Source organism: Colius striatus, chromosome 6, assembly GCF_028858725.1.
Source record: "Colius striatus isolate bColStr4 chromosome 6, bColStr4.1.hap1, whole genome shotgun sequence".
Classification (NCBI taxonomy): Eukaryota; Metazoa; Chordata; class Aves; order Coliiformes; family Coliidae; genus Colius; species Colius striatus.
The window spans coordinates 35,890,233-35,905,168 of record NC_084764.1 but is presented as its reverse complement, the minus strand read 5'-3'; the positions used below and the strand labels follow the sequence as shown (position 1 = coordinate 35,905,168).

The following is a 14,936-nucleotide window of genomic DNA, read 5'->3' as shown; positions in this document are numbered from 1 at the left end:
GGAATTACACTTGTTTCAAGTATTTTGGCTTTTAGTTATCAGCTTCTATCACTTACAGCTTATGAGCTTATGGCTTTTGATTGTGCTTTTTATTTATGAGACTGCTTTCGAGGAGGATTTTCACATCCACCTACTTGAAGACTTCAAGAATATTGAGACATGTAATTTGTTTCCTGGGATTTTCATTTTTTTTTCTAGTCACTTTCAACTATGTATGTACTGCAGTCTTCATCCATTGCTAGCTCAAAGGGAACTGTAAACATAAGCACTAGTTTTTCAGTCTGCTAAGGTCAAAGGTAAAATCATAAGGGCTGTTGCTATTTTTCACACTATTGCTAAGGAGGCGTGTTTGGAGTTACAAAAGTATTGTAAGTGTGAGGAACACAAGTTTATGAAAACCATGTTTATATTTAAGCAACTGGGCCAGCTAGACTTTGTTCTTGCATGTAAGAACGTCAACAACAATATTTTATTGATGCTTTTTGTGCAAGTATCTTGAAGAAAGAACATTGTTCTGATTTTCACATACAGAGGATCATGATAAGTTCCAAAGCACCCTTTGCCTTTAAAAGTATGACTTGTATGTACAGGGTGTCAGACTCTGAAGACTTCCTTTTTATTTTTTCCTCAGTGGAAGTGGGTAATCTCTCAGAAGCTGTGGTGTCTGAATTGATGATGGGCAGTTTTCAGTTATGGCAGAACTGAAGTTCCTTTTTATCTTTTCCCTTTGAAAGATAGCATAGCCCTCATTACAAGCCTGTCGTACAGGGTACCAAGCACCTTCAGTTCTTCTTAATGAAGCAGGATGCTTATCTGTTTCCATCTAAAAAAAATCTCCCCTCAGACCTTTAAACTCTCTCTGCTTCAGGGATTAGAGGCTTTAAATCTGCAGTGCTGAAGATCTAGTTGTCTCTTTTGAATAAGAGTAACTCACTTGCAAATGGCCCCTTGTACTTGGTAGTTCCTTTCTGTGACCATTGCAGATTCCATATTTGTTATAAAAATGTGATATATTGGTGTATTTTTCAGATATGGCTTTTTGTGTGTGTGTTTCATGAGATACTTGATTATTGTTCTTTGTCTCTGTTTTAGCAAGCTCCATTGCATTCATTTTAGCTCATGGGATGCAAACAAGGAGTGGACAGTAGATATGCCAAAGGATGAAGACGTTGAGGCTATCTGTCTGGGTCAAGGTTGGGCTGCGTGTGCCACTAGTGCCTTGCTGGTTCGTGTGTTTACAGTTGGAGGGGTACAGAAAGAGATCTTCAGTCTCCCAGGTCCAGTGGTGTCGATGGCAGGACATGGAGAGCAGTCGATGATTATTTATCACAGAGGTAGTTTTCTCCCTTCTGTCTTTTTTGAACCAGGGTTAAGTTTTCAATCCTTGTATGTTGCTGTCTTGGAACACTGCTTCATTTGTACATAATCACCAGAAGTGTTTTGTTATTCTTGCTGATGTTTATCCTTCTTCTCTTCTTCATGATGCATTTGCTGTCACAACCCACAGATCTTTGACATCTGACAGCAAAGCCTGCATCTTACATTGGGATGCCTAGATTAACATGGGGGGAAGGAGAGAAGTTTTAAGTGACATGAATCTATTAAAGTTTGGTTTCAGATGTGCCAGAATGAATTACTATAGGAAACTGAGGAAGTAGTTGTTACTAGTGCTTTGCAAGTCCAAAAAGACACGTGATTGCTTGTCTGACAGCATAGATTAGAATATCACTTTCATACCTTTCTTTAGAATTAGTCCTTCGTTCAAAATTTACATTTAGCTAAGAGAGAAGACAATTCTTTTGTTTTCTAATACAGTTATTGAACAACTTCTTCCTAGGTACTGGGTTTGATGGGGACCAGTGCCTTGGAGTACAGCTGATGGAGCTAGGAAAAAAGAAAAGACAGATTTTGCATGGAGAACCTCTTTCTCTTACAAAGAAATCCTATCTGGTATGGATTGGATTCTCTGCAGAAGGTATGAAATTGGGTGAACCTGCTTTAGCAAGGGTTTGGACTGGGTGACCTCTAGAGATCTCCTCCAAAACCCACCATTCTATGTTTCTGTGAAATACCTGTGTGAGTGACCTGGAGAAATTTTGACACTATTGGGGGAATTATGGAGGACAGTTTAGCTAATTAATGTCTCTTTAGTAATGGTGATCTTCAGACCTAGGCTTCTTTTTCAATCTCCTCAATGCTAAAATTCTCTTTCTATTTTTTCCAATGTATTTATCAGACATCTTTACTATGTTTCCACTGTGGATGGCATACATCTGAATGCTATCAGAACTTGTTTTCCTAGTTAGTTGCCCTGCTCAGCTAAAAAAACTGCAGTGGTACACCATAGGTATATTCAACGTAATGGCAAAAGGCACTCCCGAAAGTTAGTAGCTTGAGGAGGTTTTTATGATAACCAGAAAAAGTAATAGCAAAATAGCCAATTTTCTTTGGAAAGGTACCCAAGTTGGATGAACTTCACTTCTTCATGCAGTATTTGAACTTGTCAGTTGACTCGCAGTAGTGCTGACTGTCAGAAGGTGGCGCATCTTTCTAAGGCATCTAGTTTTTCCCGGTTGTACTGTTTGGGTGAGAGGATGTCCTATTTGAGATACAAATCATTTCCCAGCAGTATCCACCAGTTCAAACTCAGTGGCTTTGTAATTAGTTGCCTGTCAGAATAGTTGTTTTGGTTTGTAACAAACAGGTACCCCTTGTTACGTGGATTCCGAGGGAGTTGTGCGGATGCTGAACCGAGGACTTGGGAACACTTGGATTCCAGTGTGTAACACAAGAGAGCATTGCAAAGGAAAATCTGATCATTACTGGGTTATTGGCATCCACGAAAATCCCCAGCAGCTCAGGTCAGATATTTTGTTTGGTTGGGGTTTTTTGTCTTGGGTTTTATTTATAGTTTCTCTTACTGAGAGAAACCATAAACAACTTTTATTAAAACAAGTGGTTCGTGAACAATGCACAGTAAAACATCTAGTTCATAAATGTGATTCTGCATGGATGTTTCATTACTAAATTGATTTTGAATAAATTCTTTAGAGTTTTAGAATTTAGAGCTGACTTATAGTTAAGGCAAAAAGCCACTAACAGGCCTGTGCACTTCAGTATGAAATCACTCATCTCTGATACAAACACATTCATTAGACTGCCTATTGCTAGACAAAGCTACAAAAAGTTACAGTAGCTGTTAGGAATCTGCTTCTCTTGTTGCTGGTTTTTAGGAGGTTGAATTTGGAGTGGGTTTTTTATTTCTAAATATTTTTGCTATGTTTTCCCCTTTTTCCTTTTGAAAATAACTCAGTCCTCTAACTAATCTATGTCATAAGGCATAGAGAAATCAAAACTGTCTGTTACTAGATGGATATTTGAACTGTGGGCATGAGGAACAACTTTATGTGTAAAATTGATCAAATATTTAACTGAGAAATAGCCATTACTTTATAAAAATGTGATACTGGCTATCTCTAAATAATACTGTTTCTCTTCATCTTAACATGTGCCTGGCTTTGTCTGTAGTCTTTTTTATGAAGTGATCTCTGTCTCTTTCGTACCAGAATAGAACCCATCAGCTGACACGTTTTACTGCAACTTAGCCTCTTATACTTTGCTAGTCATTGTAGAGGTTGGTGGGAGACTGCATTTTATTTAAATTTATGTGACATTCTTGGCAATCCTCTGGTTTTTGTAATAAGGGATATAATTTAATATCACTGGTAAATGTCAGTTCACTGTCTGTTTCTTCCTCCAAATCATTAAGTAATGTTGACCTCCAGAAAATTGACCAATTGGGATGGTCAACTAGGAGGCTGTCAGTATGAGTTTTATCCTGCTCCAAGAAATGAAGTGCTACTCTGTTTTGCAAAGGATGTTTTATTCAAAGCCACTAGCATGTTGAAGATAAGGGGGCAGGGTTGTTGTAGAAACACCATATGCCTTAATTAACCCAGATAGCCAGAACACCAGTGCTTCCTGTTCTTTTTTTGTTTGGTTGGGTTTTTTCCTAATATCTGAAACAGTAGCTTATAAAACCAGATGTTTTTGTCAATGCTGCGTTGGTGCTGCTGGAAATATAGCTCTTGTATTAAACAATCCAATTAATGTTTTCTTAAGTGATTGTTACCAGAAAGTACTAGTTTCAATATAATGAAACAGTAAGCCCGTGCTTTTAGTATATGCTTATCTGTTTCACCTCTCTTTTTTTCTTCCTCTTTTATTTGAATGGAGCATCTTTCATACAATGAAAGGCTGCGGGAACTGGGGCTGTTTAGTCTGGAGAAGAGGAGATTGAGGGGAGACCTTATTAACATTTATAAATATCTAAAGGGGGGATGTCAGGAGGTTGGGACATCCCTTTTTTCTATGGTATCTAGCAACAGGACAAGGGGTAATGGGATGAAGCTGGAACACAAAAAGTTCCACTTAAATATAAGAAAAAACTATTTCACTGTTCAGGTGAGGGAGCCCTGGCACAGGCTGCCCAGAGGGGTTGTGGAGGCTCCTTCCTTGGATGTCCTCAAGACCCACCTGGACATGTTCCTGTGTGACCTGATCTAGGTGACCCTGCTTCTGCAGGGGGGTTGGACTAGGTGATCTCTAAAGGTCCCTTCCAACCTCCACCATTCTATGATTCTATGATATTGCTATATTTAGGCCAATAATTTAACATCTGCTTTTTAAAGAGCAAATCCTCTTAAAAGTATCTTGCTTCTTAGGAGGCACAGTTTAGAGGCAGAACAACTAGTGACTATAGGTGTTAAGGATTGTGTGTCATTTTTGTTTCCCTTGCACAGGTGTATTCCTTGTAAAGGAGCCCGGTTCCCTCCTACACTACCACGGCCTGCTGTAGCAATATTGTCTTTTAAACTTCCTTATTGTCAAATTACAACAGAGAAGGGACAGATGGAGGTATGGAATTGTGTTGAGTCCACAGATGAGAGTCTTGGATGTCCCCATAGCAGGGATTATACAAGATTCCCATTAATCATCTGTGTTATGAGGGAGGGTCGTACAAACTCTGAGTAAGACAAGTGGCTGAGGAGATTATTTGTGTTCAGTGTTTTGTGTAGCTTTTCTGGTTTGTTTGGTTCACAACTCTCTCTTTAGAGTACAAGATAAAGCTGCTGGAGTTAGTGCAAGGTTATTTTTGCACATAATCTATTTCTGACCAATAAAGTCTTTCTTATCCTGTGCTTTACTTTTTTAGTGGGTATGGGTTGATGTTCTAGTAAGCACCAGATATTGGGATCCAAACTGAGACCACCTTGAAGGTGTCTCTTATGTTTTAGAGGCATGAAAATTTCTGGAAGATCTTGTTTTGGAAGATGTGCTAAGTACTCAAATTCATATAATCATTCTGGGAACAAGCCTTCTGGCATGAGTTAAGAAAAGGTAGAGGCTGGTTGAAGCAAGATGTATCCCTGTGGAGAACTTCCAGAAGAATATCTGTATTTATTCTTCAGTTTTTTTGTAGATTTAAATATTTCAATATTGTGGTGTTCAGCTGTGCTGCACAAAGCAGAAACAGACATAAAATTCTAACCTCAACCTTGGAGAGAGTTTAAACTTATTTGGAATTTATTCTCTATGACAGAAAACGAAAATGTACTGGTTTTGAATAAGTTTATAGTCGTTTTGTAACAGCTAGCCTGGTTAGTAGCCATACTGGCATTTCTCTGAAGGAGAGTTTTATTTCTTGTTTACCTGTCTCACAGGTGGTGATTAGTCCTTCAGTTACTGAGTTATTCTGGAATGCTTCCAATTGGCTGTAGGACAGAAGTTGAGATAAAATAATCAACTTGTTTGAGGATTGTCTGCCCTGGTAGCATACTGGTGAATGTGCAGATCTCATCCTACTGAAAGCTTGTGATATAAATGGAGTTTAACATATAGGGCAACTGTTTGGATCGATTTGTATACAGATGGTTGTTAGTGAGGTCTATTTTTGACTCAGTAGGCTTTGCCTTTTAAAGAGAATTTTCTATCCCCTCACCCTCATGATAAGATGAAACGCATGTTTAAGAACTAGTGGATAAAATGTTATAAATTATTAGGCAATGTGGGCTGTTTATTCCCCTCTGATCTCCATCTTTCTCCCTTTTTCAGGAGCAGTACTGGCGTTCTGTTGTGTTTCACAACCATGTGGATTACTTGTCAAAGAATGGCTATGAATTTGATGAAAATGCTAAAAGTCAATCAGTGAAAGAACAGCAAGAACTGTTAATGAAGCTGTTTGCTGTAAGTACAACTGAAAAAACCCAGATAGAATCCCCGAGACTTTGGTTTGAATGGATGGCATTTGATTTAAATTTTTATGTGATTCCTCTTAAGGGAAGCCTGGCTAGTAGTTGGCAATCCAGTTAGTTTATAGACTAGGATAAGAAGTGGACTGCAGTGAACAGATGTTATTGCTTAATGAGGATGAAGAGTGGGAGGAAGAATTTTGTTTTCAATAAAGAGTGCTTTTTCTTTCCTTTGCAGCTCATAATTGTTGGTGATTTGTTTTTAATCATTCACTCCACCAACACCCTAATATTCTGACTGTAGAGTCTTGAGAGAGTTGTGTAGCTGGGAAGTGTGTAACTCTCAAGGCTTCTTTTCTTTCAGCTTTCTTGTAAACTGGAGCGTGAATTTCGTTGCGTGGAGCTTGCTGACCTCATGACACAAACCGTTGTGAATTTAGCTATCAAGTACGCTTCTCGCTCCCGGAAACTAAACTTAGCTCAGAGACTTAGTGAAATGGCTGTGGAAAAAGCAAGTGAGTTGGCAGCAGCACAGGAAGATGAAGAGGAGGAAGAGGATTTCCGAAAGCACTTGAATGCTGGGTAACACAAATTTCTGTGATTAAAAACCTGGGAATGTTTTACCAATCTGTTGATGTTTTGGTCCATTTGATGCACTTTTCTGGACCATAGTTAATGTTTTTTGTTATGAAGTAGCTGTATTGCTCTACTTGAGCATATAAAAAGCTGCATTCTTGTTGATACCTTGTGAGGACTCATTAGTACAAGACTACTAACACAGAGGGAAATGTCTCTACTCCTTGCTTGCTGTATGTCTGTGTTCAACAGCCTCAGAGACAAAGCAGACTCGATACCAAATTGCTCTGACTTGATTTTTTTTTTTTCCTTTCTTTTCCCCCAAGCTTGTGTTTATTTGGTTATTTGGCTACAGCCTATTTCTTTTTCTCTTTATTTCCCTCTATCTCTCTCTCACTTCATTCCACACATATCTTAAATCTTATCTTTCTTCAGCCCTCTTCTCTTTCATTATCCCATCTCAGTGTATCCTACTTAGTCTTTATCCCTTCTAATTAATCCCAGCTCTTTAAAGCTATGGAAATACGAGTTTATTTTGCATTTTTTCCTCTCTATATCTGTGCTATGTACCCTTCCTACCTGCACCTGCTTTGTAGAGCATGATGAGGCCCAAGATGTGTGTAGTTTTTAAAAAACTGCATGATAGTGCCCATGCAGAGGAGCTGTGTTCTTGCTTGGCCTCTGGATGGTACAGCTGAAAGGAAAGCAGTTGCTAACCACCAGTCTGACGGTGCAGAAAATGTCATGACATTTTGTCAGAAGCAATGTCTTCCTATAGCAATTTTATGTATGAAGTTTGGAACTTATTTAAGCAAGAGGAAGTGATAAAGCCCTGAACTTATCTGTAGCCTTTCCCTTAGTCTTCTGTGTGAAACTCCACATTTACAATTCATTTATAAATGCTCTGCCTTGTTCTTCTGGATCGTGAGTGGAAGCTATAATCCCATGTCTGCAACTTCAGCCACTCTGAGGGTTAAAACTTGTCACAAGCACCACATTGTTCTTAGTGCCAGAATAATCACTGACATTCTAGTTGAAATAAATGAACCTTTAGTTTACATATACACAGATTTTAGTAATCAGCAAAGGTTAGGAAGGAAATGCAAGAAATGTACATACTACTGTTGGGAATCTAGAGAAGAATCAGATTAAACGTTATAACTTGCTGCCTAAGCTTCAGACTGAAAATAGGTGTCCATGTTGCCACCCGTGTAACATTCATGTCTGCAGAATACTGGAACTGAAGGTGCATGTGTTTCAGTGGAGGTCATGGAAGATGTTTTACATTTGAATTTCTACTTGCAACAAAGTCTTCTGGTAACACAGTGATGGTGTTGTACACTCTGAAGAATTGTAGAATCATAGACTGGTAGGATTGGAAGGGACCTTTTAGAGAAGGTGGTAAACAGTTGCTGTTTCTGTTTGGACACTCACTCTCGTATCCAGAGCTGTTTGTGTGTGTACTTTTAACTGAGTGGGAATCCTAGGAAGTTTTACAGCCTTGCACGGTCTTTCTTAAAACCCCACGAGCACCACTTCAGTCGACCACACTTGGTTTTTGGGGTGAACTGAAGTGGTTAATGAATCTTCATTTTACTTTTAGCAATCCTGACAGTTTCGTTGGAGGTATAACACAAATAAATGACAAACATTACTGTTCTTTTTTCCTAAATTAAGTAAGTTAGCTTTCCATTGTTTCAGTTTTCCTTCTGTATGTGGTGACTACTTCCTCTCTGATGAATTCCTTCCATTTAGTTACAGCAACTCAGCCACGGAGTGGAGTCGGCCGCCGGTCAGAAATGTTCAGCAGGACCAAGACATGGAAGATGCTGAGAGTTCTGATGCCTATGAGGAAGCAGAAGAAATACCAGAAGTACATAAGCAGAGTAAGAAAAATACGTTCCCTGAATAAGATGGAAATTACCTAGATGTGTCTTTCACAGATAAGGAACTCTAGAAAGTGCCCAGACAACTCGTTGTTTGGGTAACTCAGCAGTCTACAGGACAGTGCAAACAACAGGGTTTTGTGTCTATAGTTTTTGCTTTGTTCTTTTGACATAAAATTTAAGACAAGACAGGCACAGCAGCTGCCAGGGGACACCAAAAGCGAGGTACAGGAGGTTTGATTTAGAAACCAATTACTTAAATAGAAAATAATTCCATTTGTTTCATGGAGTTTTGAAACTCTACAGCTGTAGCAGTGACTAGGTTTTCTTAGCCATTGTCCTTAGTAACCATTCAAGGGACCTTGGAGGCTTTCTTTGTTGTCTGAGACTATTTCTAATGGACTAGGTCACCATGTGAAATGGTTACTTTGGTTTCAGCTCAGAACTTGCAGGAATTGACAAGGTAGACAAGTAGTTTGAGCACATTTTAAGGAAGAAGTTTAGAGTTTAACCTGAAATGAAATCTAAGTTGAGACAACAGATGGTTTTGTAAAAGTGTGTGTACAATCTGAAAATGAAACATCATGCTTTAAAATAGAGACAGCTTTACTGTAACTTACTTGTCTCTTTGGGGGGATGTTTTTAAAGAAGTTATGCTCCTGTGTTTTATTGCACTTAAATACATGTCTCTCTCTGTTTTCTGAAGGGTCGAATCCTTTCTCCAAAGGTGTCGCTTCAGCAGAGGTGACTACTCCAAAGTCTGGTGAGCAAATCTCCCTTTATTCCAGATCAGAACTTTACCACATTTCACAATCTCTGTGCCTGTTTTATCCTCTGTTTGCCCATAACTACTAAAATTTAATGCCTAACAGTGTTGTCAAGTGGTAACTTACAGTAGTAGTTGCTCTCATATTTTAAGGGGTTCCTATTACTGTCTTCATTACCTGATGATGTTCCATAGCAGTATGCTAGTGGCCTTAGCTGTGCCAAATACTGAATCAGTTTTCTGCCCAGCTGTGTCCTGAAGGCATTCTTTAGGACAGGGGGGAAAATGAAAACATTAATCAGTTGATTTGTGTTTTACTCATGACAGGCACATTTATGGGTTGCGCTTAAAAGGTTGAGTCATTAACCCTGATGTAGAACTGTGAGCCTTAGCAGGCAGGGACAGAATGTGACCTCTTGGTGTTTCTTGCTTCCTCCCCCCTGCCAGCCTCTAACAAGAATAATAGAAGTGGAAATGGATTTGGGAGTGGAGGAAGTACTGGGTCTTCCTGTGGATTTGTATTTTCATCTGTTGGTCCTGGGGCTGTTCAGCCTGGAGAAGACTGAGGGGACACCTTATTGATGCTGATAAATACCTAAAGGGTGGGTGTCAAGAGGATAGAGCCAGTCTGGAACACAAAGTTCCACTGGAACATGAGGAGAAATTCCTTTGTTGTTGCCCCTGGCCCAGGCTGCCCAGGGAGGGTGTGGAGGCTCCTTCTCAGGAGGTTTCCAAACCCACCTGGACACATTCCTGTGCTCCCTGATTGAGAGGCATCTGCTTTAGCAGAGGGTTGGGCTGGATGAGCTCTGCAGGGCGTTTCCCATCCCCACCATTCTGGGATTGTGTGTGTGTTTTTTCTGATGAATAGCAATACCTGAGTGTATATAGTGTAAATGAGGCTAATATTTTTTTCATCTACTCATCTAAAATGTGCACATTGCTTCATAAATTTTTATCTATCTATATATATGTAAGTGTACACACAGATTTTTACATTCTTCTTTTATTCCCTGTTCCATAGCTGTAATTGCATCAAGCAGCCAAGGACGAGTGAATCCCTTTAAGGTAAGAATTTTGCAGCTGATTTGATTGCAGTGTTCTGAAAATCACATCAGTTTACGATATCTAAAGTTTACAATAGAACTATGATAGATATCTTGGAGAGACAGAGTAGGGAAATGTGACAAAGAATAAAGGAAATGTCTATTTATTTGTTTCACTAGGTGTCATCCAACAAAAAGGACCCTGTGGTCCCCTCAGGAAATGTTCTAGACACTATGAGCAGATACTCCAAGAAGACTTCTATGTCTGGCAGTCGAGCTGTGAACAAGCAGAACCCTCCAGTCATAAAGCCTCTGATTCCCAAACCCAAGTCCAAGCAGGTAACGTTTTTAGTCTTTTTATGTTGTTTCAGTAAGCAAGGAACAATAAATTGAGTTTTACCAGCTTTTACCAAATACAAAAGCTTGTTAATTGAGTAAAGCATCTTAGATGGCAAAATTCATCAAAGTACACTGTGGAAACTGTAAAAGCACATAAAAGAGTTGTAGAAATTACATTCTGCACTGGATGTTGTGCTTTTATAGAATGTTAACATCTGCTGCACTGAAAGTGGGTGGATTAGATTCTGTGTTAATGTAAGGGATTCCTATGCCTTCAGGAAGGGCTTTATTGTTAGGCATTTTGTTGGTACATGTTGACCGAAATGAGATGTTCTTACCATTTTTGTTTGTTTTTAACCTCAATTTCTATAGGCTTCAGCAGCCTCCTTCTTCCAGACTCGTATACCTAACTCTAGTGAAAAAAAGGGGGAAGAAAGAGAAGAAAAAGCAGGAAATGAGTCACCTGAAGTCAAAGTCACTGCACAGGAGAACACTGAAAACAGAAGGTGAGCAGGACACTTGCATCTAGGTACCATATTCCAATTTTAATAGAATTGCAGGCCCAAAACCTGTTTTGTCTCTGCAAACACTGGACTGGACAAAATGGCATAACGTCAAGGTTAAAGTGTTAGCTCACAAGTTGTCACATCTGTGAACTCACTTCAGAAATGCAGTGAATTGCTACTTACACTATGCAGAAAAGCTGCATAAAACATGTCAGCTGGATTTCCAAAGTGCCACATGACCATCACAGTGGAAGACCAGAGAAAAGCCTTCTGTCTGTTCAGTCTTTCCCAGTGTGCATGGCAGTGCTAGTCAAAGTAGAAGTTTCTTATCTCATCAGCCTGAGACAAACAAATGTATGAGTGAATAATAAACAATGTAAAATGCAATTTTGGGGCTATAAGAAACACTTTTTGCCTTGATACTACTTATGCATCTGATAATGACCTTTGAATGAGAAACGAAACCCTGCTGCTGTGCCAGTTCCAAGTATGGGAAATGCATGAAGTTGAAACATCTCTAGTAAATGTCAAAGGAAGTCTAAAAGCTGAGGGGTTTATGGGCAAAGGTGAAAGTTTTATTTTAGCTTGATTATTAATAAAGAAAGCAGAAGAATCTTGTTTCCCCCGAGGAGCACATCCCTTCCTAGCAAAGAGACTAATCTATCTTGTTCTTCTGGAGCAGATGTGTTTTCTAACAATCCCAGTCCTCGGGAAACTTGCAGTATTATAATCATGTTTCATTTAGACTTCGTTTAACTGAGGAAGGTAATTACCATTCATTTGGACTAGCATTCTTTTCATTAACCTTAACAGAAAATGTTCTAAAACAAGTGGCAAGGAGAACTGTGGAAAAGATTAGTTGAAACATGCTAATCTGTCTGCTCTGTTTTCAGGTTGATGGGACCTTGTCAGAAAGGAAGAGAGCCATTATGCTTCATCATTCTGAAACTGAAATGTTAATCTCCACATAGATTGCAGTTTTAGTAGAAGTGCCTGACTTAGTCTTGCCTAGTCAGCGTGTTCTTTAAGCATACTGCAGGAAGAGAAAGCAGACAGAGGACTACATTTGTCTTTTCTTTCAAGAACATAAAAATCCAGTTAGGTGTCATCGAGAAATGTTGTTTTGGAGGATAGAGGTTGCCTGTAGCTTCCTGAAACTGACAGTTTTTGTGTGCTTATTTTAGACCGAAGACAGGATTCCAGACATGGCTGGAAGAGAACAGAGCAAACATTTTGATAGATAATCCTGATCTGAACGAAGCAGAAATAATAAAGGAAGGCATGAACCGCTTTCGAGTGATGTCGGCAGAGGAAAGGATGGTGAGAAAGCATCCAGTCTGGGCTTTTGAGAACTTCCCTCTCACTGAATTCCTTGGTTCTTTTCACTTAGGAGTCCTCCACTTTCGTGGGCTGCAGTTTTGTATTAGGCCATGATCTTTATGAAAATATAAACTGTCTGAATAATAAGCAATAGCAGAAAGCTTTTCCCCTTTGGAAATGTGAGGCATGTGGGAGAAATGTAATCCCTGAAGAAATAAAGAATGAGAAGGGAAGGAGCTACAAGTGACATAGCCAGCCTTAATTCGTTTGGGCTTACATTTGTTCTAAGGCCTTTGGGGTTTCTTGGTTGTCCAGAAAGACAATTAAAGGCTTCAGTTTCATATACAGGCTCAAATGAAATAGTTTTGAATGAGAATATTGTTAGAAGAAAGGAAAGTGAGGAAATTCTTCCAAACTTCATCCTTATTAGTTCTTGATGGGAGTTGTTTCAGTGCCTCCATAGGATCAGAAAATAAGGTGTATAAAATGAAGTGGTGAGTTTTGTGGCCTAATCTGTAGTTCTCTGTTTATTTAATCACGTCCTTTCTTCAAAGGTGTGGACCGAGAAAGCAAAAGGAGGAACAGCTAATGACTTGGCAGAAGACAAAAAGCGAAAGCGTCCCACAGCTGATGAAGAGGAAACGAAAAAGGACCAGGAGCAAAAATCAGAGGACTCAAGTTTATCCAAAAAATCGAAGCCTTTAGATCAATCTGCAAATGTCAGATTGTCAGCTTTTGCCTTCAAGCAAAGCTGAGTACTGTGCGACCTTCTCGGCGTCTGTTTTCTGAAAACAGGAGGCAGCTGTGTATGGAGAAACTGGCTGCCATGCTCAAAGAGCACTTACAAAATGAATGCCTCGCTCCAAATAGTCTTCTAGAAAGAATTTTATTATCAGTTCTTGAGGGAAAATGTTAAATCCACTCTCTGGAAAGAATTTTATTATCGGTTCTTGAGGGGAAAATGTTAAATCCACTCTCTGGATCTTTTGCAAGTTCCTAGTATAAAGCTTGATAGCAAAAACTGGTACTGATGGATCTGTTACCTGGTTCCCCCCAGTGCTGTGTCACTGTGCCTTGATACTTGTAATAGTTGATGCTAAATCAAGATTAATCATCCTGGGGAGGATAAACTACACCCAAAAGTTGTACTGTGGCTCTAGAGAGGCAAAATAATGACTTCTATACCATTCCTTCTGCAGACACTTGTAAGGGAAAGATGCTCAGGGAAGTGGAAGATGCTTAACATGAAGAGATTAACATGGTGCTGGTGTTCAGCTACATTTTCAACATCTGGGTCTGTGACAGAGGCAAAGAGCAGCCTGATATAGGCAGGGAGAGAAAACCAGAGCAGAGGCTGAGTTAGGGAGATCAAAGTGTGCAAAACAGAGCCACTCCAGACCATACAAAGGTACTTTCCCAGTCTGTGCCTCAGCAAAGTCCAGAAAGTGCTCAGAACTTGAAAGTCTCTGTTTTTATGTAATGTTTGTTTTCACAATAAAATAAGGATGTTTCCTTGTCTTAAGGTGATGGTCGTCTTTGCAATTTTCATAATGCAAGTAAACAGACTCCTACCTACAAGTGGTAAGGTAATCTTAGTGGAAGAGGTGTTTTGTAAGACTACTCTTAGCAATTGTTACTGGGAAGTTGGAGAACATGGCTCCTGTTTTCACTCTCTGTGGAAAATCACAGAATGGTAGGGGTTGAAAGGAACCTCTAGAGATCAAAGTAGGGATCCTGATGTCAACCAGGGATGGCAAATAAAGAAAGGCCTGAAGACCTGTCAATCTAAATGCTTTTGTCATCCACAGTTCTCATGTATTGCTACACATTTTGTTTAATGCTAATAGTAGACAGCAAATAATAATTACCATCAGTAATAATTCATCTTTCTGTTCTGATGCACTGGGGGGAATTCAGAGAGTTGTGGCATCTTACAGTGATTTTTCTGATTTCTTTGGGAAGAAATGTCTGTGCCAGAGACTGGAATTTATTTTTAGCAGCAAAGCATGTTTCCACATTGGGATAACTGGAGACAAATGGAATTGCATTGATAACAAAAACAGCTCGGTAGGAGAAAGCATTCTTCATCAAGATTTCTTTCTCCTGGAGAAGATTGTTCTGGGAGATGGTCTGAGTGTGCGAGAATGACCTTCCTTTCCTTCTATATGTGTACAATCTGTATTCTGGGCTTCTCCACTCAAGAATGATGAAGAACTTCTAGAGCGAGGCCAGTGCAGGGCTACCCC

General features: G+C 39.4%; 1 protein-coding gene across 1 annotated transcript in view; it reads left to right on the top strand.

Moving 5' to 3' along the window:
* Positions 1 to 14,147, top strand: part of WDHD1 (WD repeat and HMG-box DNA binding protein 1) — a 29,649-nt gene extending 15,502 nt beyond the window's left edge. Inside the window, exons 14-26 of the mRNA XM_061997996.1 lie at positions 1,093 to 1,334; positions 1,838 to 1,975; positions 2,705 to 2,861; positions 4,803 to 4,917; positions 6,115 to 6,246; positions 6,616 to 6,833; positions 8,583 to 8,713; positions 9,420 to 9,476; positions 10,504 to 10,547; positions 10,706 to 10,864; positions 11,237 to 11,370; positions 12,555 to 12,690; positions 13,245 to 14,147. Coding sequence (XP_061853980.1) covers positions 1,093 to 1,334; positions 1,838 to 1,975; positions 2,705 to 2,861; positions 4,803 to 4,917; positions 6,115 to 6,246; positions 6,616 to 6,833; positions 8,583 to 8,713; positions 9,420 to 9,476; positions 10,504 to 10,547; positions 10,706 to 10,864; positions 11,237 to 11,370; positions 12,555 to 12,690; positions 13,245 to 13,445 — 1,864 coding nt within the window. The 3' untranslated portion in view covers positions 13,446 to 14,147. The remainder of the gene's footprint in view (positions 1 to 1,092; positions 1,335 to 1,837; positions 1,976 to 2,704; positions 2,862 to 4,802; positions 4,918 to 6,114; positions 6,247 to 6,615; positions 6,834 to 8,582; positions 8,714 to 9,419; positions 9,477 to 10,503; positions 10,548 to 10,705; positions 10,865 to 11,236; positions 11,371 to 12,554; positions 12,691 to 13,244) is intronic.
* The last annotated feature ends 789 nt before the right edge of the window (positions 14,148 to 14,936 follow it).